Below are 25,781 nucleotides of genomic sequence, written 5' to 3' on the forward strand. Positions count from 1 at the left end.
GGTGTTTGACATGGTACCCAGGAAGAAAAAAAAAGAGAGAGAGAGAGAGGGAGAGAGAACTCTTGTGTGGGCGGAGGAAAAGCCTTGTATTTTGTCCGTCCTGAAATTTGATTCAGAAGTTCAGGATCCTGGAAGACAAAAAGCAAACGGAGGGGGAGGGAAGAAAGGCAGAGACGGACGGAGTGGTTTCTTTCTTTCCTTTTTTTTTTTTTTAGAGAGAGAGACAGAGAGAGAGAAGAGCAGACTCACCAAATACTCTGCAAGCTCCGTCAAAAGTAAGTTCATTTATCCGAGTAATGCCTCTGATTCCACAAAAGCCTTAGCCTTGCAATTATTCACATTTGTCTGTGAAGTCAGACAGTGAACTGCTGTAATTGCTGCTGAATGGCCACAGCATATAAGATTTCTACCTTTGAATTTACTTGTGTGTCCTTTACGCACGGATTCATGTGGGCTCGGGCGCATTTTGGCTTTATTTGATTTGTTTATCACCACATGAAGCTTTTCCCTCAGCTCTTACACTAAGCCAGACAAGACCAGACTTCATGTGCTCTGTGGAAGAGGAATTTTAAAAGTTTGTCTTTGACACAGTTGCTCAGCAGCGGGAGGAAAGTTATTTTTCAGCGGGGAGTAAAAAGCACATTGCCCCCCTACGCGCGTTTCCACATCCACGCCAGCTCTGAGAACCACGGAGACTTACTACCCTCCGAGTCCTAATTGCGCTCTATACATGGTAAAGTCCTCATTGTTTGGAGAAAGATCCTCGCCGCAGATTTTTTTTTTTTTTGCGTGCGCCACAGCTGAATGTGCGCCAAAAACACCCCGTAGAAAACGCTCCAAATTCAGTCTGCAGATGTTAATAAGAGAAAATCACCATACCGTTCAAATAACGGCGGAGCAACAAAGGCGCGCCGCTGGTCTTATTTTACACTCACTGGTCAGAAGCTTTTTGTCCAAACCGACGTGCAATTAGTGGATTAAAAGCGTTTTCATGGCAAGATGTGACTGAAAAAATAACCAAAAAGTATTCAGATCATTTACTTAAGATCATTTACTACTTTATTATAATTAAATAAAGTACTGGCACCAAAATGTAGTTCAAGTATAAACAGTTTTTATTATGCAAAGTGACCCCCTGTCGAGAGTCTGGATCATTAGTGCTGTAGTGGGTCGAGGTGAAGCTATTTTTAACTACCTCAGACACTGTTTGGTAATTTAATCTGTAACCATGGATCCTGTATTTTCTAAAAGTGATCGCATGGTTTGATCGTAAAATCCAAACCTGAAGAGTAACTGCAGCTGTTTAGTGGAGTAAAAAGTACATGTCCCTCTGAAATGTTGCACAGTAGAAGTAAAAAGTACTAAAAATGGGTTAAGTTCTAGTCATTTGAATTGTACTTAAGTACAGTACTAGAGTAAATGTACTTAGTTACTTTCCACCACTGGTGTCCAAACTATTCAGTATGGATTCACAACGTGTCTGTCACTCTCTATTATGATTTTATACTTAATTATCATCTTGGGTGTTTTTCCCACCATAGATAATGTTCCGGTATGTTAATTTTCACTGTTACCAACCTGATCCTGCCATGTGTTATGTCTGATCATACTGAATATGCTATCACAGTGGTTCCCAACCCAACAAGTGGCTCTAAGATAAAACAGAGCGATCATCAGATAATTTAAGGACTTAAACACCTCTTACAGATTTTTTTAAACTTATGTTTTCTTCTCACTTTTGCTTTTTCATCCAGAATATTAGGTACTGTCACCTCTTTAGGCCTCTGAAATATTCAAAATAAATTACATACTGGACAATTTCAACTCGTAGTGGTTCTAAAATAAGTGAAATGCTGGATAGTTTCACCTTTCACTGCTTGCAAACACTGACCACACTGAGGCCATAACCTGAGATGAGGGGTCACAAGTCAAAAAAGGATGGGGGCCAGTGTGCTGTGAGGCCAGCTACAGCTGTAGGGCACCGTCATCACAGCTTCATGCAGGGCAGATTTTAGAAATACTGAAGTTCACAAGTTCAGATGTACCCATCCTCAGGATCTGGTTGTGAACATTTTCTTTTTCTTTAACATGTCGAGCAGCCTGATACATTTTGGGATATCCACATGTTCGCTCTCTTTCTAATAGTAAGATGAGGCGATTGATAGTCACTCTCAAATCTGTCTGTTAAATACTGAGCTGGAGTCACGACTCTCTTAGATTAGCATAAAGATTGTCTTGTGGCATCAAAATCCCAACTTCACCTTATAAGTCCACTAATCCATATAAGAACTTAAACTCATTTTCCACTCTTTATATGCAAAGATAAGCTGTCTGTTTTGACCCGAGGGTTAAAGCAGATTTATATTCTTCAAACTTCAGTATTTGACAGACACTGATCTTGATTTATAACCCTGCTTCTCCAATGCTTTATAATGTGTTGCCCTAAAAGTTTTTAAATTTAAGCACACTTAGTCTAAACATAGTGGAATCAGCCAGTAAAATACACACCACGAATAAGGTTTTTAATTGTAGACTGTAAAGTCTCCCAGGTTGTTTAAAACCCACAAATTCCCACAAAAATTACAGAGGACATAATCTCAGTGTCCCAACTGCATGATCAAATGTTACAGGCAGGATTATGAATATATATTCTGTGTAGTGTGTGCGACTCTTTTATAAGCTTTACAGAAAATGTACACTTTGGGGTTTTTTTGGACTCTACAGAAGTGGTCTGTTCTCATTTGGAGGGGTTAATCAATCCTATCCCATGTTATTCCTGTGTTATCAAAGGTCCATCAGATTATAATTTTAATGTGTAGATTTTGTTAGAAAAGGTCACAAGAAAACTAAAAACGATAACTAAAAATAACAATTCAAACCTGCAAAAACAGCATCGCCTCACAGAGGAAGATAAACTTTGACATCCTGTCAGTGACGATTATTTAATGACCACAGACATAAACTCATATCAACATTAATTTCCTTTACTCCCAAAAAAGACCATTTCCTCACATAATGTTATCAGTTTGATATCACTCCACATAAAGTCCCTCTAATGATTATGAGGGTTTAAAGATGCCTAAAATGGAGGGTAAACCATATTCCTGGCCCTAAAATGCTAAACTGAATGTCAGCAAGCAGCAAGCTTTTATTTTTTTAAGGTTTTAAGTTTATTTTGAAAAACTGATTTGGTTTCTCCAGCTTCCATAGACTCCCACTGTTGCTCCATGATTTTCTGGGTGGAAATAAGGATTTGAATAAATTGGTATTTTAGCTCAGAACAGTTTTCCAAAGTCAGATAAGCGGCAGATGATGACATGACATGACAGTTTTCCAAAGTTGTTTTAAATGACCTCAAATGTTCTGTCAGAGTTCATGTCAATCTGGCAACTTCGATAATTGAAAACATGAAGATGAAACACTGTGGGATTTATTGAAAGATGTGTTTTTTTTTTTAAAGACGTGAACTGATCTCTGTGTACTCTCCTCAGACACATGGAGGATAGAGGAGATTTCAGTGCTCCATGTGTCCCTGGTTTGGTGTCTTTCGCTGATTTTTTTGGCCTTATTTCTTCCTACTCCTGTCAGGCTGAGTGACTATGAGCACCTCAGGGCTTCAGGCCACTAACCGGCAGAACGTGAAGGAGCTCGACAGCATGAAGGAGTCCATCAGCGACATCATCAACCAGCTCCAGGACATCGACCCGGCCAGGCTCTCCTTCTCCCCCTTCCTGGACCTGGATACTCAGATCTCTTTGGCGCCGGTGTCAGACAGCCCAGAGTCCTCGGTGGAGGAGCTGCACTCGTCCTCCCACTCTGTCTCCGGCTCCCAGCGCTCCCTTGAACCACCACCAGCAACCGATCAGCCAAAGAGTGAGTTATGACTGCTGCTTTTTACTGTCTGTCTGATGGAGCTGTAGGATTTGAGGGGAGGCCAGAGCAAATTAGCAACAGCTAAAGTCGAGTTTGAGTCCAGACTGCATCCAGAGAGAGTAAAGACAGAGTCAGGACTGATTAAAGCAGAGCAGCAGTTAATAAGCCATGCACATGTCTCTCTAGTTTTGAAAATAAGGCTGAGCAGGTGAGGTTGAGGTTGACTTACTGGAGCTCTGGAATAAATCAGCGCCCACACCATCACTGCATAAAGGTTTCAGGATCTTTAAATCCTTTATGTAGGTTTAAATTTTTGGTTGAAGTTGTTTGTAGTTCTGGGGAGGACATAGCAAAGCAGGATGAGGTTGGGAAACATGTTTTTGAATTTTGATTTTGTTTCAATCAACAGAAACAATAACGGCATCCAATATAGAGCATTACCATCAGCTTTAGAAACAGGCAGGTTTAATGGTCTACCAACAGAGAAAAGGCTTTGTTTATTGTGACTTGAATGGACTTGGAAGTCCATTTAATGTTTTATTGCTCATTATATGATGATTTAAGTACCACAGTTTTTAGAAAGATGGATGAATGCAAGATTGTGTTTTAGGATGGGAGCCTTTTTTGTGGCAGATTGGATTTGCTGGCAGGAAACAAAGTTCCTTGTTTGCATTATAATGTTGTGTAAAAAGTTATGTTCTTCTCTGACAGTTGTTCCACCACTGCAACAGCGTTTGCTGTGTCTTATGAAGTCTGTGTGGGCTGGGGGACATACATGTGCGTAACACAATAAATCACATAACCAACCAACTAACTTACTTTGGTTTTAAGTAAAAAAAATACACGAAACAGACAATGTTTAACATGTTGAAGTTGTTGAGTATGAAGAACTACTGTCCCTGTAACAGGGAGACCTCATCTATAGTGGGTGAATGTTTGCAACCATCCACAACTTAAGTATTCATGGTAGCTCATGCTTCACCCAAGAAACCACTGAGATGTTTAATAGGTATTGATACAATGGGCCTGTAGCAACAGTAAAAACACCTGGGTTAAAGCTGAGACAACATCAGCGACTGTCAGTCCATCATGAATTGATGAAATCAGTATCAGATTTAGTTTTTTTTTTTTACTTTTTGGTTCAAAACTGTTTTCTAAACCTGGATTTTTCTGATCTTTAATTTGATGTCATCTGGCCTTTTTCTGCGCATCAGTCCAGTGCGTGATGGAAAGTTAATGATTAACTGAATTGAATAAAAATGAAAGATGGAAAATTGTTTAAAGGATAACTCTGGCGATGACTTTTCTTATTTGCAACAAATCCAATGAAAAGACCAAAACCAACAGCACGTTATTCTCTCATCACTCCCTGTCTTCCCTGCCCTGTCTGTGGCTCCCAGCCCTGAGCCTTTTTGCTCTTCCTTAAGACATAAATCTTTAAAAAAAAACGGGTCACAAATACATCTCTTCATTTTTTAATTTTTTTTAACAAAGGCTCAGTAGTTTCCTAAATCCACAGCGCAACGTAGCAAACATTACTCAGGAACCCTGACAGGAACAAGTAGTGCATTTATTGGGGACTATTTTCAGCTGCGGATTAATACATATTTGGTGCTCTGGTGAGTATTTACAGCAGCAGGACTTTGTACGTGGGATTGAACCAATAAAAACCACACTGTTCATCTTAATGAAGGGACATATCACCCTACCACCGGAGCTCAATGGCACAGAGGAAGAATGAGGCTTTGACTGCGGTCAGTAGGATCAACTCTTAACTAGTTTGGGTCTTTGAGTGGTATTTGTTGTCAATGACATAAATATAAAAAGTTACCACACTCGTAAATGTTTAAATGAGACCCAGGCCTCTGCTGTGCACATTGGACATGAAGAAGTGATAAAAAGAGGAAGTAACTGATTAGTGTAAACCTGCATTTGATTGTTTTCAGTATCTGGTTTTGGATGTTGTATTGAAATGTGCTCTGATTTAAATAGGCTCTGCTCCCTGCCACCAGCAGCCCAACGACGGCCTCCCAGATGAGCCACGAGCAGATCAGACAGAGGAGGGGGAGCTGGATCAAACAGTTTCCAGTCATATCATCACAGCACACAATTTGGACGCTGCCACGGAAAACTGCATCAGCACTCCAACCCCGGCCTCTCAGGGAGACATTCCCAATGGCACAGACACACCGAGATGGAGTCCAGAATCCACCAACCTGGACTCCACTGTGGACGAGGGTCGACCTCTGATAGGCCCACCGCCAGAGAGTGTGGAGCTGACAGTGTGGAGCTCAGAGGCACAGCGAGAGACTTGCGAGGCCGTAGAAGAACCTTCGGATCGGGGGAGATGCTGCTGCCAGTGTAAATCCTGTCGGAGCGGCCGGGTTCCTGCTTTCTACTCAGTCGTGGCCTCTCTTCTGTGTGCAGCCGGGATCCTCTATGCACTCTATTTCTATGTCCCCATTAAACCCCCCGACTGCCCCGACATAGGCAGCCGCATCCTTTTCACCCTCTGCTGCTGTGTGGTGGCAGCCATCCCCATTCTCCTCGGTACGCTTCAGACACCTGCATGCTGACATTCAAAAACAGCCATGTGATCGTCACAAATGAAAGATAAAGATTAAGAGAGGATTTGGTTTGTCTGGCCGCCTCGTCTCGGAATGTTTCAATGTCTCCTGTCCCCTTTAATTTCACGCGCTTTCAACCTCAGTGCAGCAGACGTCTCCCCAGGCCTCTGGAGAGAAGCATAATTTCCTTCTCCTGCACATAGCTTTAAATGGAAACTACAATAAGAGGTTGGCTGCGTCTCTCGTCTCCCAGGCTGTGGCCTAATTGTTTGAGAATATTTTAATCACTTCCCAACCTGGGCGACCAGAACGGGAGGGCAGGTGGCAAAAACATCCAAACCCAAAGCCTGTCCAGACCATTTCCCTCTCACCTATTTGTCAAGCTGATGACAATGAGGAGTATTTGCATGCGAGCCATTCTGCTGGCAGTTGCTGTATTCAAATGAAGAAATTAGAAAAACAAAGTATGCTGTCAGATGAGATCATGTGCAGCAAGGAGTTGCTTAATGTTGAGAGTTGTTTTGTGGAAAAATGGCGCAGATTCAAGATGCTAACTGACTTATTGCTCTTTTATCCCTTGCAGCGATGCTCATGGGTGCGGTGTGCCAGTTCTGCACCGGCTCCCTTAGTCTGCAGGAGTCATTTCCCAGAAGACGGTCGGTGCAGCAGCTGTTTGTCACGGCGTCCTTGGAACAGTTTCTCCTCTATGTCCTCAACCTTGTCGTTATGGCCACTTTACTGCCTCAAGATCAGCTGAAGTTGGTGCCTATACTGGTTGCCATATTCATCTTTGGAAGGTGAGGCTTGAAAGTGGAGCAGGGGGGCGTTTTGTAAAAAAAAGTGGTTCAGAAAAGTCAGGTTGGAAGTCAGGGGACCAGAGTCAAAGTCATTAGGTTCCATCCTCTGAGAACCATAAATGTCTGCAGAAAATTTTCATGTCAGTGTTGAGGTATTTCAATCTGGACCAAAGTGGTGGAGTGACAGACCAACATTACCATTCCTGCAACCGTGCCACTCACATGGCTAAAAACGAACACAACCACTGTCATTAACTAAGCCAAAGAGAATTTTGGCAGCAGATTGTGGACTCAAGTAAAGATGAACTCAGCTCCTCCAGACTCCTCTGTTCTCCCAGTTTGTTGCCGCTCTCTGCTCTTATTCTATCAGTTGTTGTGCGTTTAAGTCCAGTATGTGTGTTGTGAGATTTATTTATATCATAAGTTAGAAAATTAATATACACGATAGTTAAATAACATGCAACATCAAACAATTCTGAAGTAGCAAACAGAACTGTCAGGTAATTTACTTCACAGCAACATTTAATTTGCATTTTATCCAAACTGAAACAGCATTTAAAACAACTACCAGGTAAAAGCATAAGTAAAACGTCAATACCAGTAAAATCACAGTATGAGGGCTTTAACGTTTAATACTTTAATTAAAGTCCCCTGATTATAGTCAAATACTTTTACTTAATCAATGCAAGACTTCTTCACTTCACTGTAAAAGAGTATTTTTACAGTATGGTGTTCGTGCTTTTACTTAAGCAAAGGTGTTTCCTCCACCACTAGAAAAGACGGTGTTTTAGTCTGGTAGATTGGTTGTAAGACTGGAAGTGAAGTTAAGCCTAAGAACTGGAGGGATACGTTTCCATAGTAACTTATGTCACACTTTATTTAAACCTCTTTTATGAAACAAAATTTCCTGAAAATAAGACTGACTGAAGTGAGTCTGATTTTAGCTGGTAATCGTGCTTTGTGAAACAGTCATCAGAGAGGCGGTGAGGTTTAAACTAGATCTGATTTCCTGTTTTGGTTTCTTTAATCCTCTGCAGGCTTGTTTACTGGGTCAGCCTGAACGTGTGCAGCTCCTGGCGAGGCTTCGGCTCCGGCCTGACCGTCTTCCCGCTCATTGCCATGGTGGCTCTCAATCTGTTCCTCATGTACATCCTGAATCTCAAAGAGCCACTTTTTGGCTCTCAGGACGTCCTCTATAATCAGGTCACCCCCTCTTCCTGGTCAGAAACATCACAGAACCAGAGTGGCAAACCAGACATCCTACCCACAGTCATCCTGGACTCTCAGTGAGGAGGCGAGCTGCGCTTTCTTCTTTCAGAGGAGGAGATCTTTCCAAAAATAGGCCATTCCTGTGGTCTGCAGTTCAGCACAGCTACACACGCTGCCACTATAACCTCCAAGTCTGTGACGGCTTAACTTGTATTTTTGCTCCTCCTATACAGGACTGTTTTTTAAAATGTGGATTCATGCTTATTATCTGAAATGCAAGAGCTCTTTGCCTGCTAGTGGCAGATGAAGCCTTTGAACAATGCTGTAGTCTTAAAACATGTGTCCTTTTAAGCTATTCCAGTGCCTATATTTAATGTTTTGAACTCTAAGTACTTAAAAACTCTGCTATATATATGACTGAATTTGGTTTGACCTTAAAAAAAAACCACAAGCAAAGCAAATTCAATTCTCAGACTTTATTATTTTGACTGTCCAAAAAGTTTGTATATGGTGAAGGCAGAATAAAGGCCATTTGTAAAAACGTCTTTTCATCTTTTTCAGTCAGCTTTGACTGGTTGCTGCTTTTGCTTTGACTGAGCAGCTATTCCTGGAGAAACTGCAGTGTGTGTTTTCAGTGCTGGGGCTGTCATTACGTGATAACATGCTCTCCATGCTCTCTGGTTGCTCTCCATCTCCACCCTGCTGGCGACCTCACTGCTGCTGATGTTGCTCGCTGGGTTTGTGGCACCGAAACGAAGCCAAAACAAAAACAGGATGAGAAAGATGGTTGAAAGAAAGATTAATGAGCAATCCAAATTACTATAATTAAAGGCGAGTTATGACTAAAGGTATTTATTGAGTAAAAATAAACATTCTTCAGCTTCAAATGTTGGCACTTTTTGCTTTTTCCAATTTAAGGAAAGGAAGGCTTAATTTTGGCACACTGTCAGGTACACCTGATTGGATGTCCATGACCAAAAGATTGTGTGTCCAAAAAATCCAACATTTCACTTCTCATCCAAGAGGCTTCAGTTCTGGAACTGAAGCAAAGTGAACTGAAGTGAAATGTCTTCAAGATCCACAACCGAGTCAAGTTGCCCTTGATTCAACCCACAACCTGGTTGACAGAGACTCTTCACAGACATCTCACTGTTTAATTCATTTTACAAATGAATTGAGATTAATACAGTGTTTTCCATCTTGAAATTCCTCAGTCTTCTAAGGTTGTAAAATCTGTTACTTAAAAAAAAAATTTTAAGTAACATTTAGGAAGATTTGTCTGAATGTGCAGCTTGTTACAGAGACATGAGCTCTTAAGCCACAGCACAGAATTCAAATAAAATCAAATTAACTTTGTTATGATAAAAAGTAAATTTATTCTGATCAGTTAAGTAAAGTAATAAAGACAGTCTAGAAAGGGACAGTACAAAGAGTGTGCTTTGATTTTACTGCACCATGCCAGTCATCAAAATATGTCTTTTAATCCTAAAACTAAGTACAAACCGGACAGTTTAAAGAGATGACTAATTACTTTTTCATGGAGTTTACATATAGAACACACAGCATTACATCCTTCAGATCAGTGTGACAGGTACAAGGAAAGGAAATGGAAAGACGTGCTGCTCAGATTGATGCTGAAGTCTATGGTTTAAAAAAAACCCTCTCCAAACAACAGTTTGGACAAAAGAATCTCACCACATGGTCCAGTTCATAGCTATTCTGGAGCTTTTGACTGGATTACACAGTCTTTGTTTAGGACAAGTCGCCTTAAAATGCTCAGAAAATTGAAATTTGAACATCTCATTTCCATGAAAGTCTGCTGATCAAGATTGTGTGATAAATATAAAATCTCCAGAGCTACTGTTTCCACAGTCAGTCAACAATAAACTTTGAATCTCGACCAGAGTTTTTATTTTTTTCTACTAAACCTGGCCAGTGTCCCAAAGGTAATTTGAGCTTGAAACTCTGGTTGTGGACTAAATGAGTCATCAGAAAAAGACATAATTGTTAGATCAACTGACAATCCTCTGCTCTGTGCTTGTGTTGCTGTCCAGCCACGGCCTCATGGGATTGAGGATGCACTCTCAAATCCATGGAAAGAAAGCTGAACGTCGCTTCACATTCATCAGCGCTCTCCTCTGCTCTGGAAGCTGCCCAGTGAAACCAGTCTGCTGCTGTCAGCCACTGAGCAGCTCCATTCAGTGCTTTGGTCAAGACCTCCAACAACAATGATGGTAGTGGTGGTTGTTGTTGCTGTTGCTGTTGCTGTTGTTGTTGTTGTTGTTGTTGTTGTGGTTGAGTTCATGTGCTGGGATTTACAGTTATCCACTATGTTCATACACTGCTTTTGTGGAAAAACATGACTGCAGCTGGATAATTGAAGTTTTAAGATCACAGTTGCGTTTCTGGAAATGTGCTGATGGAGAGAACACACCCAGGGTTTATAAAATCAGAGGCAGTTCTATCTGACATAAGGGAGTGTATTTTCAAACTGATAATTATGATTGAATAAATATGTTTGTTATGACAACACCTATCTGTATGTAGTTCAACCAGTAGAGCCAGACTCCAGCTTGATTATCTGGGTCAAACTCAAGTCCCAACATCTAAGTGAAAGTTTCAAATCAGTTTTTATAAAGACTAATATGCGTAACCAGGACCAAACAATCCTGCTCCAACGTTTTGACCATGTGTGTTAGAAAGCTTGTCACAAATTACCCAATGAGGGAATAAACGATTGAATAAATGAAAAATCTGCAGAAATCCTCAGTGTTGCACCACAGTGTTTGAAATTTAGGCCACTCTATAATGCATTTCAAAAAGCTGCAGTAGTATGTTTTGGAACTATGTGTTGAAAGAGAAATACACACATTTTTGATGGTACTGTCCCATCCAGTGGCAGATTCGGGCTGCATGGGGGGTGAAAAATATGAAGGTCACCTGTAAACAGCATGTTTGTATTAAAAAGGGTTTAACTTTGAAATGTTTATCTTGCAAACACCTCTCCCGCATCTTCATTTCAAGGGCACTTGATCATGCTTTCTTGCTTGTGGGGGTACTTTATTTCACACTATCACATTTTCTTTGCTGGACGCACACCCTTAAGGGGGCACTTCATTACAGATTGTCACATAAAGAGACACTCTGTAGGCCGCTTCACCCTGATTTACCCATAACTAAGACAGCCATGACAGAACTTTGTCATGTTTTCTCCTTTGTGTGGGCACCTTAGACAGCATTTTATACTGTTTGCCTCATTGCTGGGGCACCTTTAGAGGGCACTTTGGCTGTATTGTTTTGTCTTCTAGTAACAGCTGTTGTTAAATGGGGCAGAAATCATCAGCCATGTACAAGTCAAAGCTCTCAAACACACAAAAACGCCAGTATTAGTATTAATACTAATGTAATATTGTAATATTAAATGTAATGTATATTGTGTAATGTAATATTAATGTAATATTAAAATGCAATGTTTTGACCTTTTTGGTTTTGGACCCTGGACTAACCGGTTGCTAACGTTACCGCAGCGCCCTCTGCGGCTCGAGCTCAAGCAGGCACAGGAAGTCTCACGTAACCAGAATCCCAAAGATGGCGGCGTTAGTGGGTGAGTGATGTTTTGACTAAAACTACACGCTTTTAATGAACATTATTGTGTTTTCAGACTTACGCTAATGAGAGCATTAAAACATTAGGCACGTAAAAGTGCACCGCCCAGTGTCTTGACTGTGCTGACAGACGGATTTGGAACTTTTAGTGAATGCGCACGCTGACCTTGCTCTGTCTGCGTTAGCATGGCGGCTAACCAGGTTAGCTAACATGAACTCGAGCTGTGGTGTAAGAAGGTACATTAGCAAGCATATCTAACGACACATGCCATTTTAAACTATCCAGAGCCTATGTCACTTAATATTTAATCATTGTTGGTTGACTACCATACGAGATGTCTCGTTAGCGTCAGTGCGTGACATCAGCTATGTATAGATCGTCAACTTGAACTCCTCAGTAAAAGTCTGTCAGTTTTGGGTTATTGCCTCTATTTGCAAACATTATGCCACTTGAAATATAAGTTAAGGGCTTTTAGAAATGACCAGGTGCAGCTCTAAAATTCGGCGTTCTCCTTTTTAAAATGGATTTGGCTCTAAGTGGGGCAACTTTAAATGACCAGACGATGTAGAATTGTTTGACACAAATTTTATGTTGTTGAATGTTGTCTATATTGTTTTCTAGCAAAGTAATGATTTATGTATCACTTGAAGTCATTTGATTCCCACTTGGACCAGTCAGCAGTTAAAACATCTGAAATACTGACAATATGTCTCTATTATTATACGTTTTCTTCTACTGTCTAATGTCTTTATCTTGCAGCGCCTCGCCTGGCCATGTTTGGCTCCTTTTCAACAAGGTAAGAACCTTCTAATCCTGGTCCTTGTTTCGAAATTTAGCTCTGGCCTGCTGGTCCTTCAGCTGCCACCGTATCATGATTTTTATTAGGGTTTTTTGGGTTTGCTTTTTCATACTTAACATAAAAATGGCTGTTGCATTTGAAAAGTATAACTAATTAAAATCACAGTCAGCAGACAGAAAATTCAGGGTGGAATGTTCAGCCAAGATATAGTTATTTACCATTTTACTGTAGGCCATGTAACATTATTGAGATCATACACTTCTTTCCACATCTGACACATACATCAGCATTTCTCCAGCCCATCCAGTTTTTGTTTTGTTCACTTTTGTCAGTCCATCAGTTACTTTGTTGATGGTAGACGATGTCTCATTGAAGGAAACTGCAAGAGTAAACATTCCTTAGTGCTGAAACATTTGCTGTTGTTGGTTTTTTTTTGGCAGGAGGAGTGCTCAGCTTGCCTGCTGTTCAGACAGACATTCAAGTTGATCCTTTAAGGCATCATCAAGCTTAGAAGGCTCAGACAAAATCAGCATCCTCTACAATTAAATTTGTCCATCTGTCCATCACATAATTTATTGCAATGGATAAATTCCACATCTATATTACAGTGTTGGTCCTTGTGGGACTGAAAGTGTTTTGGTGCTTTACATTGTTTCACTGATTATTTTAATATACCAACGTGCTATGATAAAGATTTTAGTTTATTTCTTGCCATCATCTTTATTTGTTACTGTTATTTCTTCATCCAACAGGCCTATTACAGTTTTTGCTGTTCAGCAGAAGAGTTTGCACAGCAGTGCTAAAAGCGAGAATACCAGCACAAGGTGGGCTTACCAGAAATACCCTGTTGTAATTATCAGAATGAAAAGCAGACACCCTGTAAACACTCTGCACATGTTAAAGTTCCTTCCCTTCCTTCTGTTGCAGTGTGGTTCCAGTCAGAGAGAAGAGCACTGCAGTGGCAGCAGCCAAGCCAGCATCTGTAGCCAGCAGCAAAGGGGAGTATGTTATCACCAAGCTGGACGACCTGGTTAACTGGGCGCGCAGGGTGAGTCGATGAGTGGCTCTGGGCTATGTTAACATCCTGCATTTATGGAATAGGTTAATGTCTGCATTCTCATTTTCCCCGTGTGATGTGAGTCTAACAGAGTTGTTGCCTGATTGAGTGTTAGTCACATTCACAACACAATTACATGACATGGAAACAAGGAAAGTCACAAATCTCACATCGACACTGATGATTGATAGGCAGTTGTTGGGTATTTGATAAACAAATCCAGCAAAGAATAATATGAACATATTTTAACATTTCCTCTTAAAGCTGATATTTTGGTGCATCTTTAGTCTACATGTGAATCCTGCTGGTCTTGAATTGGTTGATCACTGACTTGAAGAAAGTAATGTATGTGTCTTTTTTGTACAGCACTATAAGTAACAGTGTCTCTGTGTCTGTTGGTGTTTTGTTGACTTATTCCTGCTGCGCCACCCCAGAGCTCCCTGTGGCCTATGACCTTTGGGCTGGCATGTTGTGCGGTGGAGATGATGCACATGGCAGCGCCCCGTTATGACATGGACCGCTTCGGAGTCGTGTTCAGAGCAAGTCCCCGACAGTCTGATGTCATGATCGTAGCAGGAACCCTGACCAATAAGATGGCTCCGGCTCTGCGTAAGGTGAGAGGAGGGAAAGAGTGGGATGTAACAGCAGCAACAGTCTCTGCTTCAACTAACACCCAAACTCCTGTATCAAATTAGATTCAGGTCAAATAGAAATACTTGATTTTCTGCACTGCTCATAGAATGTGTGCGTTCCAAGTGCTCTCTCTCTCTCTCAGACGTTTCTGTCTGGGAGCGCTGAGAACAGTATATCTGTGTAAATGCTGGCTGGATTATGACCAGCCTGTCACTGGATTGGTAGACTGGCACAAAGCCTTCCTCCAGCTGAATGGACAGATTAGTTCTTAGTCAGACATTATATAACAATGATTGAACTCCTTATTCTCTGTAACAGGTGTACGACCAGATGCCTGAGCCCAGATACGTCATTTCCATGGGAAGGTAAGTTACCTCCGGAAGAGATTTATATTACTTGCAGTGCCCTCCTCCTCCTCACTTGTCAGTCATCTTGCAGACCAATCATCTCTCCTGCATCCATAAAGTCTCCACGGCTGATCTGATGCTAACATTTACTATGTTTCCTTTACACTGAATACTGGAGCTTACATTGTCATATTTTAAAGTTGCAACCAGTATTAGCTGAGCTGTTGTGTCTTTAATTGTGCTCATAGTTTGCTGTAAGTCAACTTGTATGCATTTTTTATAGCTTTCTCACTTCCTACGTGGAGATTGGTTTATGGTCTAAACCTTTACAGTAAGTGTCTGAATAACTTTAAGCGTCCTCATGAATTTTCCGCTTCCAGCTGTGCTAATGGAGGAGGCTACTACCACTACTCCTATGCTGTCGTCAGAGGTTGCGACCGAATTGTACCAGTGGACATTTATGTTCCAGGTAAACTTGACTTCGCAATGTGGGAATGATCAAATCTAAAAAAAGAGGTCCTCATGAATGGCAATCAGAAATACTGTCCATTAAAGTCAGCACATCTCGAAATGTACACTATATGGCCAAAAGTATGTGGACTACCTTGAGGCTCCTGGTCCTTATAGTTCCAAACTAAACCCCATCCAACAACTTTGGGACAAAATAACAACTGTGAGTTAGTCCATATTGTTCAACATCACAAATGTTCTCATGGCTGAATGTGGGCAAATCTCTACAGCCCAGTTCCAAAATCTTGGGGATGCTGTTACAGCAGGCTGTTATTTTGAAAAGAGATACATAATAATCATATCATAATAATCAATCATTATCATCATGGGTTAATGAATACCACTGATAATACCCATTGTAATAAAGAGTGGAAGCACTTGATGACTGGATGTTGTCCTGCTGTCAATATTACTGCAAATGCAGCAGCTGCCACACTGTATATTGTGAATAGACCAGTCATTATTTAGCAGTGTCTTGCAGACTGTTAAGAACAATGTGTGACAAATGGAGCCAAATGTGGAAATGGATGGATTATACAATTTATAAATAGATTGTCAGAGAATAAATTTTTCTCACTGGGCCTGAACCTGTGTGCCACCAAGGCTTCTGTAGAAGAAAATCTCTTCCAAACAATATATATGAGTTGTTGTTTTTTTACTCATCTGTCCTAAGGTTGTCCCCCCACTGCTGAGGCTCTCCTCTACGGGACTTTACAGCTGCAGAAAAAAATCAAATGTGAAAAGAAGATGAAGATCTGGTATCGGAAGTGAATGTGTAATATGTATGCGTGTATCTGGTATGTAAATGTTGTATTTCTGGTTTCATTTGGAGCACCGCTCCTCCTCCATGTAGAGCTGCAGGAACTAACTTCAATAAAATCATTGTGGTAATTTACAGACAGTTCAGTGGCGCTTATTTTCAACCAAACACAGCTGCTGGCACTGAGTGCAGTTTCTCTGCATCTTTAGATCAGTATTAATATCTGTAAACTGTTTCTGTAAGAGGAGAAACATATACAAGCTTGTTACCCACAAGGTTTGTGTTTGTGTCAGAATTTAAACCATAATTTAAATTGAATTCATCTTTATTCAAGTAGCCATGTGTGTGGCTTTTCTCATTTCTAATATGAGACTCAATCAGACTGCAATATCTTAAATATTATTTTCCATAAGCTGGCTTACATGAAAATGCATTACTGTAACATCTGTTGTGTCATTAAATGTTGTGACCGCAAGAGTGAGGTTTGAGCCACTAGGTGGCTCCTGTGATTCCCAACTCTGACCTTCACTGTTCTGTCCATACTCAGCAGTGGTTAGAAGTAAAGTGCATTTTTATTTAGTTCATTATGTTGGAACACTGTGCAAACCAATAAAATATCAGGTCATTTGGTTTGAGGTGAATTTCCTCTGAGCAAAACTGTGGAAATTGGTTTGTTTATTCTGCTCAAAATCAGCTGCGGTTTTCAGAATCATTTGGCTGCAACTATAAAATAGGTATTATAATTATGCAGAGTTGCTTTTATGCATCTTCAGTGTGAATCCACAGAATCACAAGTTCAACACTGCAACACTGAAGTGTTTCTGTGTGAGACACTTAATTCTTGCTTTCGTATTTGTTTTAAGTTGCTCTGGATAACTCTACTTTTGTGCAGTGGTGGTTGTGCAGGTTCAGAAAGATTAAAGTGAAACACAATAACCATACACTAGTTAAAGACTGATTTATGTGTCACCTTTTAAAACTGAATCTTTATAATGTGTACCGACTTAGTGGGTCCTTTCACGCGTTAAAGAGGCAGCAGGATGCCTGCTTTCCAAAAAGGAGGAATTAATTAAGTAAATGTATTCACTGTATTTTAAAGCCTTTCAGACCCACTGAGATGTTTTGGAAAACTAAGATGTAAAACCATAGACCATGAATCCAAGTAATACAGAATTTTCAAGTAAAGTGCATGTATGTGCTGAGTTGAGTGAGATATGGCCCAACAAACTGTGTAACTGGGACAATTTCTTTCTTTCTTCTTTCTGCACTGCAATTTCTTGTTAGGTGTTATCTGTGATATTTTACAGTACCATGTAATTGGCTAAAATCCGCCAATTAAACCAGACACACCAATTTAGTGGTTGGGGTTTAATACACAAATAACATGGATTCTTGCCATTATTTAAATGTCAAGGAGCCAAAGACTAAAAGAGGCTGAACTGCCACAAATTAGTCAAATATAAATACTGGTGCCCGTCTTATCAGTGTCTCACGAAAGACCACATACCCACATACCACAAAAAATATATTTAAATTTTGCCCACCCCTACAGGTTATATGCAAATGTAGAACACTTACAGATGTTGGTAGTATGTAGGCCAGCAACTATTTTCATCTTCATTTAGTAAGCTAATTTTTTTTTTTTTTTTTGATTAATTTTTTTGTCCCCCCAAAAAAATGTTAGAAAATAGAGTCCATTTCGATTTCCCAAACACCCATGAGACATCTGGACATCTTGTGACCAGCAGACAAAACCTCAACGATATTCAGCTCACGACCATATATGACAAAAAAAAGTCCCCAGCAACTCTTCACATTTGAGAGGTTGAACCCAGAAAATGTTTGGATTTTTATAAATTTTTTACTTGAAAAATGACTGACTGATTAATTGCTACAGTCCTAGTGTTAGTCTTGCCTGGTTTGCTTTTGCCTCTTCATGTTTCTCTGTAGAGTGTTGGCTAACTAAAATATATAAGAGTCATGTGCTCCTGATTCAGATCTGAGTCTTGCCAGCTGCTGTGGGTTCCCACCTGACTGCAGCTGAGTGTTGCATCATCCATCCATCTAATGATTAATGTGTCCTCGCCAGGTGGTAACTTATTCCCACGTGTTCAGATAACATGCCCTGTTATCTACACCCATAAATTAAAAGGTACTGTATACTGTACTCGGTGTCCATCTCACTGGACTATTTAACTGCTAACATATTGTTTTAAATGGAGGCTTTTCATTATGCAGAAAGCTGAACATTGAATTCTTGTTGAAGGTGCATGAATCCAATGAATTATGCAGTTACACATATTGTCTGAGGTCTAATTCTGAGTTTACTGGTGTATCATAAAATAAGTGAGATTACAGATTTTTGCGAATTAAACTGTTTGGCTTTCACAGCTTTCTCAGTTTTTATACAAGGATATTCCAGACATGTTTTCCCTTAAATGTTCATGCGTATTGTTAAGTGTGAAAACTGTATGTTAAGTTTAGAAAACCACACTCTTGACAGACATGCCAAAGCATGCATTGAAACGTGGTTTAATTTATCTGCTGCTTGGTCTAAAACTGGGACAGTGTGCTGAGACAGAGCAGCTGCATGACCCTACTGATCTCCAAAAAATAACCTCAAATCAACAAATTACAGTGTAAATATAGGCTGAAAGTCTGAAACTTAAACCACACAGGAAAAGAAACGGAAGTCAAAATAAATGTCTAATAAAAATAAGCTCCTGTAAACTGAGTTGGGACGGACATGAGTTTATTGAAAGATGGGTGACGGTGAAATAAACAGTGAGGTCAGGAAGGTCAGATGAGAAGGCACATTAGACTTTAAAAAAAACAGTTTCTTTGGACTTTACTCTTTGAGGATGGTGGGAGTGATCATCTTATTGAAGGAATAGTATTTGCATTCACTGGGTGGTACAATGTCCATGGTGGTGGTGCTAATCCTCTCCTTCTTGAAGCCAGCTTGAAGCAGATGAGGCACCTGGGTCTCCTGAAAATCATTGACAGAGTTTTTCAGTGTGAGGCGGCTCACAGCTTTATCGGCCTCCACAGCCTGATCCCGTTTATCATTAACCCTGAAATTATCGCAGCACGTAATACAAGTTACACTCAATGCGACCCTGATGGAGATGTGCACTCAGTACTATGGTTCATGGATAAATGCGGCCATGACAGAAATCGATCAAATACTAGAATCTAAACAGTCCTGTTGAAATACATTTTGCAGGACAGGGAGAGTGATCAAACTCCCATGATTTTGTTGCATGAAAGAAATGTTGGAGCTACTCACAGCTGCAAAAATAAATTGTAAGTAGTGGTGAAGCAGCTCAAGAAAGTTCTTAAAAAACATTTATCATTATTACATTCTTGGAAAATAAAAGATTTTGTCTGTGTGAATTGTTTAATTGGCAGTGCCATTCTAAAGTCACAGTCATGTGTCCTTTCTTGCTAGTATAAAGACGTAAAACGCGCTGATTTCTCGCAAAGTGCCTATTGTAATGATAAGTACATTGTACATACTGTATGCAGTTAATGGGTTAGGTTAGATTTCTTGTCCTTGAGGAGGTAATGAAGGTGACCAACCTCAAACATCTTCTCAATGTTGTCGTATTTAGTCTTGAGCAGCTCGCCCCAGGAGGTCAGGTTGCAGTAGGTGAGGACACCGCCGGGTTTCAGCAGCCTGTGAGCATGACCCTGCAGAAAAACACACACACACACCAACAAATCAATTAGTCCCTCAACCCCGTCGGGATATAACCTAAAGAAGACAAACTGGTCTTCTGTGTGTACCAAATGAAATACGATGTAATGTTATGATTGTTATTTGCATCTGTGCTCCGAGAGCTACCCAAACCACAATTTAACTGTCATGGGTTTTAAAGACTGATCTGTTGATACGTATTTTGTGTATTTATACGTGTTTTTTTGTTCAGTATGTTTAATCCACTTGTCATGCAAACAATTCCAAGCATTCAGTGATTATCCTGCTTCAGAATTTTAATCTTTTCAGGCCACGTCCTGTGTTGTTGTATATGGATTTTAACTACCTACCTTAATGAAGTCAAACTGGTGAGTGTGCCAGGTCTCCTCTGACAGAGGGTATGTGTCATACAGGATACCTGAGAGAGGAGGGACAGAGTGTTATGAAAATGCCTTGAGCTGAATCCACCTGTGCCTGTTTAAACAACTGCTTTTGATTTTTCTTAAATCTGTAATTCCAGGATTTTGTGTCATGCAAAAAGTTGAATTTCTCCACAAGTTTCCTTACTTCTGGTTTGATTCCTTACCATCAAAGTGGTTGTCTGGCAGAGTGGGAACAACGTTTTCCCAAAGACCCTTGAGAGGGACAACCTGGAGTGACATAAACACCAATTTAACTAATCAGCATCTTTGCATTCAAGGACAGGAACAGTAAACACTGGAGCTACAGGCAGTTACACCAGATTCCAACCAACGTATGTGTGATAAACCAACATAGGTAGATAATATTGGCCTGTGATTATGTCAGTCAGAGCTGACCTTATGGGGCTGAGACTTGGCCCAGTTCTCCAGTCTGGCGAAGACACCATCGTTACACTCGATGATCCAGTGCTCCTCAATGGGGAAAGACTCAAGTTTAGTGGCAGCGATGGCCATGCCGAAACCGATCTCCAGAACCCGACCGCCTACCAGACCAATCAGAACAGAAGCAAAAACACAGCAAACAGAAAATGTAAATCTGCTGAGGCTTTGCAGTGTTTTAATGAGAGAATGTCACTCCCTCTAAATGTCCTGGGATAGCTTGGTTACTGTGATACTGTGTCTGTTTGTGAGTGTTTATGTTCAGTGTATTTCCCCTCTTCTTTTGTGACAAATTTGTACATGTGTGAAACACCTCTGTGGCACTGTTTGTCCAGTTTATGACGTCCTGGCACATACAGTGCAATGCAATGCACATATCTGTCTCTCTAAAGTTTTAACAAACTAAAATGCCAAAATGCCCCACAAACAAAAGAAAACCCAAAGACGACATTGTTTGGTTTCACCAAAGTCAATTGAGTGCCAGTTCTTCAATCCCACTTCCATTGAAATATGTTTTCTTTGGGCTCATTAACACAGCAGTAGCATTGTGTTTGAGCCATTATTGACTGGCTGTATTGCTGATCACACTCTTTCTCTTGACAGACCATACTTTCTGATAATGTTACAGAGATTTTTTTATTGTTTGGTTAAAGTTTTCCCCCTCTGTTGGGTGTGGAGGGTCAGCCAGGTGGTTGGAACATGTGGTTGAACAGAAAGGCCAAAGGGTTTCATTTTCTCCCAGAGAAGCATATAAATAGATGAGGAGTAAAGGCTATTTGTTGTTGCTTGACCCCTTCATAATGATTTATTGAGCCTATAATCTGCTGTCCTGACAGCACACTCTGATATTCACATTTTAAATTTGGTCAGTTTTTGAGTAGACTCAGAAATGTTGGTGAAAATCAGGGAAAAATGTCCAAAGAAACACTGTAAAACAATAACTTCCCATTCCACATGTGAAAATTATTTTCACACTCTCCATGCAAAATACCTTTTGTCCGTTTTATAAAAAGAGGTATTTGAACTCAAATGATGAATTTAAGCATGCTTTAATGTGGCCCTAATATGGCCCTAAATATGGCCCTAAAGTGGCCATAATGTACCTTAGATATATCTGCAGAAATCCTGTATCTTAGTGGACAAGATCAATGCATTTTCAGTGTCAAAAAACCCCTACTGATTTAAAACAAAGTTTTAAACTTAAATGCCAATTTATAAATGAAATGTGCGTTTTTGCAATGTGGTACAGACAGTTTTTGGTACACATGCTTGCTCTCTTCCCACATGTTTGCGAGGGTGTGTATCATTCTATTTTCACATACAGCCATGAGCAGATGAACTGTTTCCCTGCACACTTCTTGGACAGCTCTCATGAGTAGTGTAACAGCTGCTGTAGTACTCACCGAGCACTGAGGACCATGCCCCTCACACTCTCACACGTGTCTTAAAGATCATTTACCAAAAGTTAAGGGACAGGCTACTATGTGTGCAAAACCCACCCTGATTCATATTTGCACAAATGCATATTAAAGATTGATTGATTTTTTTTCAACCTCTATGAAACTCAGCTTAACCGTTTTTTAAATTTTAAATAGGCCAGTGTATGAGAAATCTGTGATTCACAATTGCAATATATTTCCCTTTGCACTTTGTAAATATATATACATATATATAATTTCAACACCTCACTCCTTATCCTAAGGCAAATTGTAAGCAACAGAGGGAGTGGGATACAGCATGTTGATTTAATGCAGAACTAAAAGAGAATTTCTTTTATTTTGTGTGTATTTAAGTTATTTCACTTGACAGAAACATTTTGAAAGCCATACATTGATGGCGTATAGCTGTTTACAAAACTATTAGAATTAATTCTTAACAGTAAATGGCATTAGCTTGTTGTACTTATAAAGCGTCAAAAACATAAACACCTGTTTCCATTATCGGACAGGACCCTTTGTCCGATCATGGATGCACCGGCAACGTCGACTTTTACCTTTTGAGGCTGCAACGGTCGACAGGGAGTGCATGTACGGGGTCTCCCAGCGCTCCATCACGGGTTTGCCCATGATCTCCAGGTGTGTATCAGTCTCATTGTATCCGGCGCTAGCGTCGTGCCAAGAGGCCTTGCAGTCCTCTCCTTTAGAGAAAATGGGCTGAGCAGCGGTGGTCATTTTGTTTTGTTATGGAGGAGGCAGGGGCTGTTGTTTAGTTCTGGTGAACGGTTTGGCAGACAGAAGAGGATGAAAGGCAGGAGGCAGCCGTTTATATCGGGTTCAGAAATGCTGACACCGCAGGAGTTTCTTTACGGGTCAAAAGCACACCCAGAGAGGGAACGGCGACATCGGCGCCAAGATCCTCTGTGGACAAGATGATCCACTCCGTGGGAAATAACTGCCCCATTTTAGCCACCCTCCTGCAGCTGTTTCACGTCTGAGGAAATAAAAATACTTGTCACGGATTTACAATATTTTTCAGGCGCCTATATTTGGTGTTGTAAACAGCTGGTTTATCAGAGCCTTTTCATTGAAAACAGCTGCCTGCTGCAACTGGAAACAAAGTTGTGAATCAAACAAAACAGTAAAGTTACAGGGTGTGGAACCAAAACAATAAACTGAAAGACGCTAAAATGTCCTAGTAGAGCTGAAGTCTACTGAGTTTGCATAATCGTGCTTAATGCAAAAGGTACTTTTGCATTTGCTTCAACCCTCAGCCATTGTAGAGGTACCTAGAAGTAGCAGCAGAGTGAGATCTCTTAATTTTTTTTCTGTTCTCTGAGTGTTGGCATGGACAGCTGAAGTCAACCATTGCTCTGGATCTTATCCACACATGTTGTGCATTTGATCCTCTTGCATAACATCATTTGAGCAGCCTGATCAACCTGATATGGAGCATAAAGAGGGCTGTCATTAGATTAGTAAAAGCATTCACGCTCCTGAAAAGCACTTCCTACTGATGTAGGAATGCTTTTTAAGAGTTTACATAATTTGAACTGTCTTGTAAATACACCTGTTTCAAGTTCACAGCTGTTTTTACTGCCACGTCATCCTCTATGGGATGATGGTGTGCAAATATTAGTCCTGCAGAGATGTTACAGACCTAATGGCATTATATAAAATTAATAGTCACTATAAATTTGTTGTGTTGAGTGTAATGGTGATACTAGGATATAAAATGCTATTGAGCACGTTGAGACATTATAGATCCATGCAGGAATGGTAAAGACTAACTAAACATAGTTTAGAACTGAAAAAATTACAATGAATGGAAACTGTTTTGATAATTGATTGTTTAATTTCTTTCTTTTTTTAAATAAAAAATGGCAACAATTCACTGGTTTTAGCTTCTAAAATAAATATTTTGTTTGTCTTCATCCTCTGTGATTTGTTAACTTAGGGGTTTGGACTGTTGGCCAAACAAAAAAAGATTTTTTGGGGGGGAAACTGTGATGGACATTATTATTTATTATTATTATTTTGCTGTTATCTGACATTTTATAAACCAAGCAACTGAGCGATTAATCTAGACAATAATCTTTAGATCAATTTATAATGAAAATAATCATTAGTTGCAGCCCTAATAGCTGGATTGTAGGTTGATTAATTCCTTGTGTAATCCAAAGACACTGTCATTAAGTAGAGCGTATCACTAGAAATGTGTATCAATAGAGTCAAACATTTTACTTTAAAATGATAAACAAAAATGGCCCATAATCCCCACGTAAACCTTGAATTTCTCTATTGTTCAATGTCACTTAGCCTTTTCTTGTGCGTTATATGACTCATAGCACAATGAGGCGGCGTGAGGGTCAAAAATGTATCATCTGACCATCTTCACAGCCCCTCTGCCCTGGTTACCCATCATCCACTTCACTCCCATTAGGTGAATCTGAGTGGGACTGGCTCCTCAATGAGGGTCCTCATCAACTCACAGGTTGTCATCGTCCTACCACTCTTACACGAGGCTCTTCATGTGCACTCATTTCCACAGAAACTCACATTCATCCAGGAACCACAGCCAACTGAAATGGGAAACAATAAACCACTGCTCTTATTCTGCGATTCTCAAGTGTTGCCATGTCACAGACCCCAAAAAGCCCATCTGAAACCATTTGATGAGTTATAGTCCCAGGAAATGTCTCATTTCAGTAAATGTTGATATTGAATTGCAGAACCACTTGGGCACCTGAGAGTAAAACCTGACTACAATTATTTCCGCTGATTTTAGTTAGATTGGTTTCAAGGATCTCAGTTATATCCAAAACATTACGCAGTTGCTAACCATTCACACCGCTATAAAGACCCTCATGTCCTCAGAACAGGAACTTTTAACTGGTCCAAGGTCTAAGCTAGAACATAAAGGTGATCATGCATTTGCTGTTGTTCTTTCTTGACATGACAGCTAAATCACTGCAAAATGTTTAAAAAGCATCTTAAGATGCATGTTTTTATTATTTTGTTCACCCCATTTTTAATGAGGATATGCTGAATATCAGAAGCACCTCTCTGTTTAATATATTACACTTAAACAGCACCACAAGTTACATCCTCACAGTAGATTCAACACCTCTCTAAAACACTTTAAAAGTGAACATTCTAACTTTCACAAAGGTAGGGGTTGGGGGATGGGGGGTGGGCTGGAACCTTTCCCAGCTGACTACAGGTGAGAAGTGGGGTACAACCTGGACTGGTCACTAGTCATTCACACAGGCACAGGGAGAACATGCCAAACTCACATGGAAGAGCCCAGAGGTTCAAACCTGGAACCATCTTGCTGTGAGGCAATAGTGCTAACCACTGCACCACCATGCCGCTCTCACAGATTTAATTTTTAAAGCAATGCTGTGTCAATACACAACTAGCTGTTTTTCTAAGTGGCCTGTTTCATCACAGGACTTGTGCTTTGCTCTCTCACCATTTTGTCACTGATGTTTAACACACTGCTGCCCTCAGTAATTCTCCATCAATCTCAAACTAAAGGTGAGGTCCAGTTATCAGTGAAAGGTTAGAAGATGGACTGTCTTCCACAGGTCAAGCCAGATAATCCCTCATTTCATTATCAGTCGG

The 25,781-nt window shown here is 40.3% G+C and overlaps 3 protein-coding genes across 3 annotated transcripts; 2 read left to right on the plus strand and 1 right to left on the minus strand.

The window, feature by feature from the left end:
- Positions 1–148: 148 nt before the first annotated feature.
- On the plus strand, positions 149–8,969 carry LOC121183263. Its single transcript, XM_041040264.1, has 5 exons — positions 149–275; positions 3,589–3,873; positions 5,866–6,423; positions 7,024–7,237; positions 8,275–8,969. The coding sequence occupies exons 2-5, from the start codon at positions 3,600–3,602 to the stop codon at positions 8,525–8,527; spliced, it is 1,299 nt and encodes a 432-aa protein (XP_040896198.1). The 5' UTR covers positions 149–275; positions 3,589–3,599; the 3' UTR covers positions 8,528–8,969.
- A 3,040-nt stretch (positions 8,970–12,009) lies between these two features.
- ndufs7 (NADH:ubiquinone oxidoreductase core subunit S7) lies at positions 12,010–16,809 on the plus strand. Its single transcript, XM_041040266.1, has 8 exons — positions 12,010–12,050; positions 12,812–12,848; positions 13,604–13,675; positions 13,779–13,899; positions 14,343–14,522; positions 14,860–14,906; positions 15,269–15,357; positions 16,072–16,809. The coding sequence occupies exons 1-8, from the start codon at positions 12,035–12,037 to the stop codon at positions 16,167–16,169; spliced, it is 660 nt and encodes a 219-aa protein (XP_040896200.1). The 5' UTR covers positions 12,010–12,034; the 3' UTR covers positions 16,170–16,809.
- Positions 16,810–18,893: 2,084 nt separating this feature from the next.
- On the minus strand, positions 18,894–22,974 carry gamt (guanidinoacetate N-methyltransferase). The gene is made up of 6 exons (XM_041040484.1): positions 22,712–22,974; positions 20,677–20,822; positions 20,445–20,508; positions 20,209–20,276; positions 19,741–19,851; positions 18,894–19,147 (listed from the first exon to the last, which is right to left on the minus strand). Exons 1-6 carry the CDS (start codon positions 22,887–22,889, stop codon positions 19,007–19,009), a joined length of 708 nt encoding a protein of 235 aa, XP_040896418.1. The 5' UTR covers positions 22,890–22,974; the 3' UTR covers positions 18,894–19,006.
- Positions 22,975–25,781: the final 2,807 nt, after the last annotated feature.

This window comes from Toxotes jaculatrix, chromosome 6 (genome assembly GCF_017976425.1).
Source record: "Toxotes jaculatrix isolate fToxJac2 chromosome 6, fToxJac2.pri, whole genome shotgun sequence".
Lineage (NCBI taxonomy): Eukaryota > Metazoa > Chordata > Actinopteri > Toxotidae > Toxotes > Toxotes jaculatrix.

Excerpts from the sequence above, each read along its gene's own strand:
- LOC121183263 (XM_041040264.1), top strand. The coding sequence starts at position 3,600 with ATGAGCACCTCAGGGCTTCAGGCCACTAACCGGCAGAACGTGAAGGAG. Across the intron at positions 6,424-7,023 it reads AGCCATCCCCATTCTCCTCG|CGATGCTCATGGGTGCGGTG; the intron begins GTACGCTTCAGA and ends TATCCCTTGCAG. Across the intron at positions 7,238-8,274 it reads GCCATATTCATCTTTGGAAG|GCTTGTTTACTGGGTCAGCC; the intron begins GTGAGGCTTGAA and ends AATCCTCTGCAG.
- ndufs7 (XM_041040266.1), top strand. Across the intron at positions 13,900-14,342 it reads TGGTTAACTGGGCGCGCAGG|AGCTCCCTGTGGCCTATGAC; the intron begins GTGAGTCGATGA and ends GCGCCACCCCAG. Across the intron at positions 14,907-15,268 it reads TACGTCATTTCCATGGGAAG|CTGTGCTAATGGAGGAGGCT; the intron begins GTAAGTTACCTC and ends TTCCGCTTCCAG.
- gamt (XM_041040484.1), bottom strand. The coding sequence starts at position 22,889 with ATGACCACCGCTGCTCAGCCCATTTTCTCTAAAGGAGAGGACTGCAAG. Across the intron at positions 19,852-20,208 it reads ACCAGTTTGACTTCATTAAG|GGTCATGCTCACAGGCTGCT; the intron begins GTAGGTAGTTAA and ends GTTTTTCTGCAG. Across the intron at positions 19,148-19,740 it reads ACATTGAGAAGATGTTTGAG|GAGACCCAGGTGCCTCATCT; the intron begins GTTGGTCACCTT and ends AATGATTTTCAG.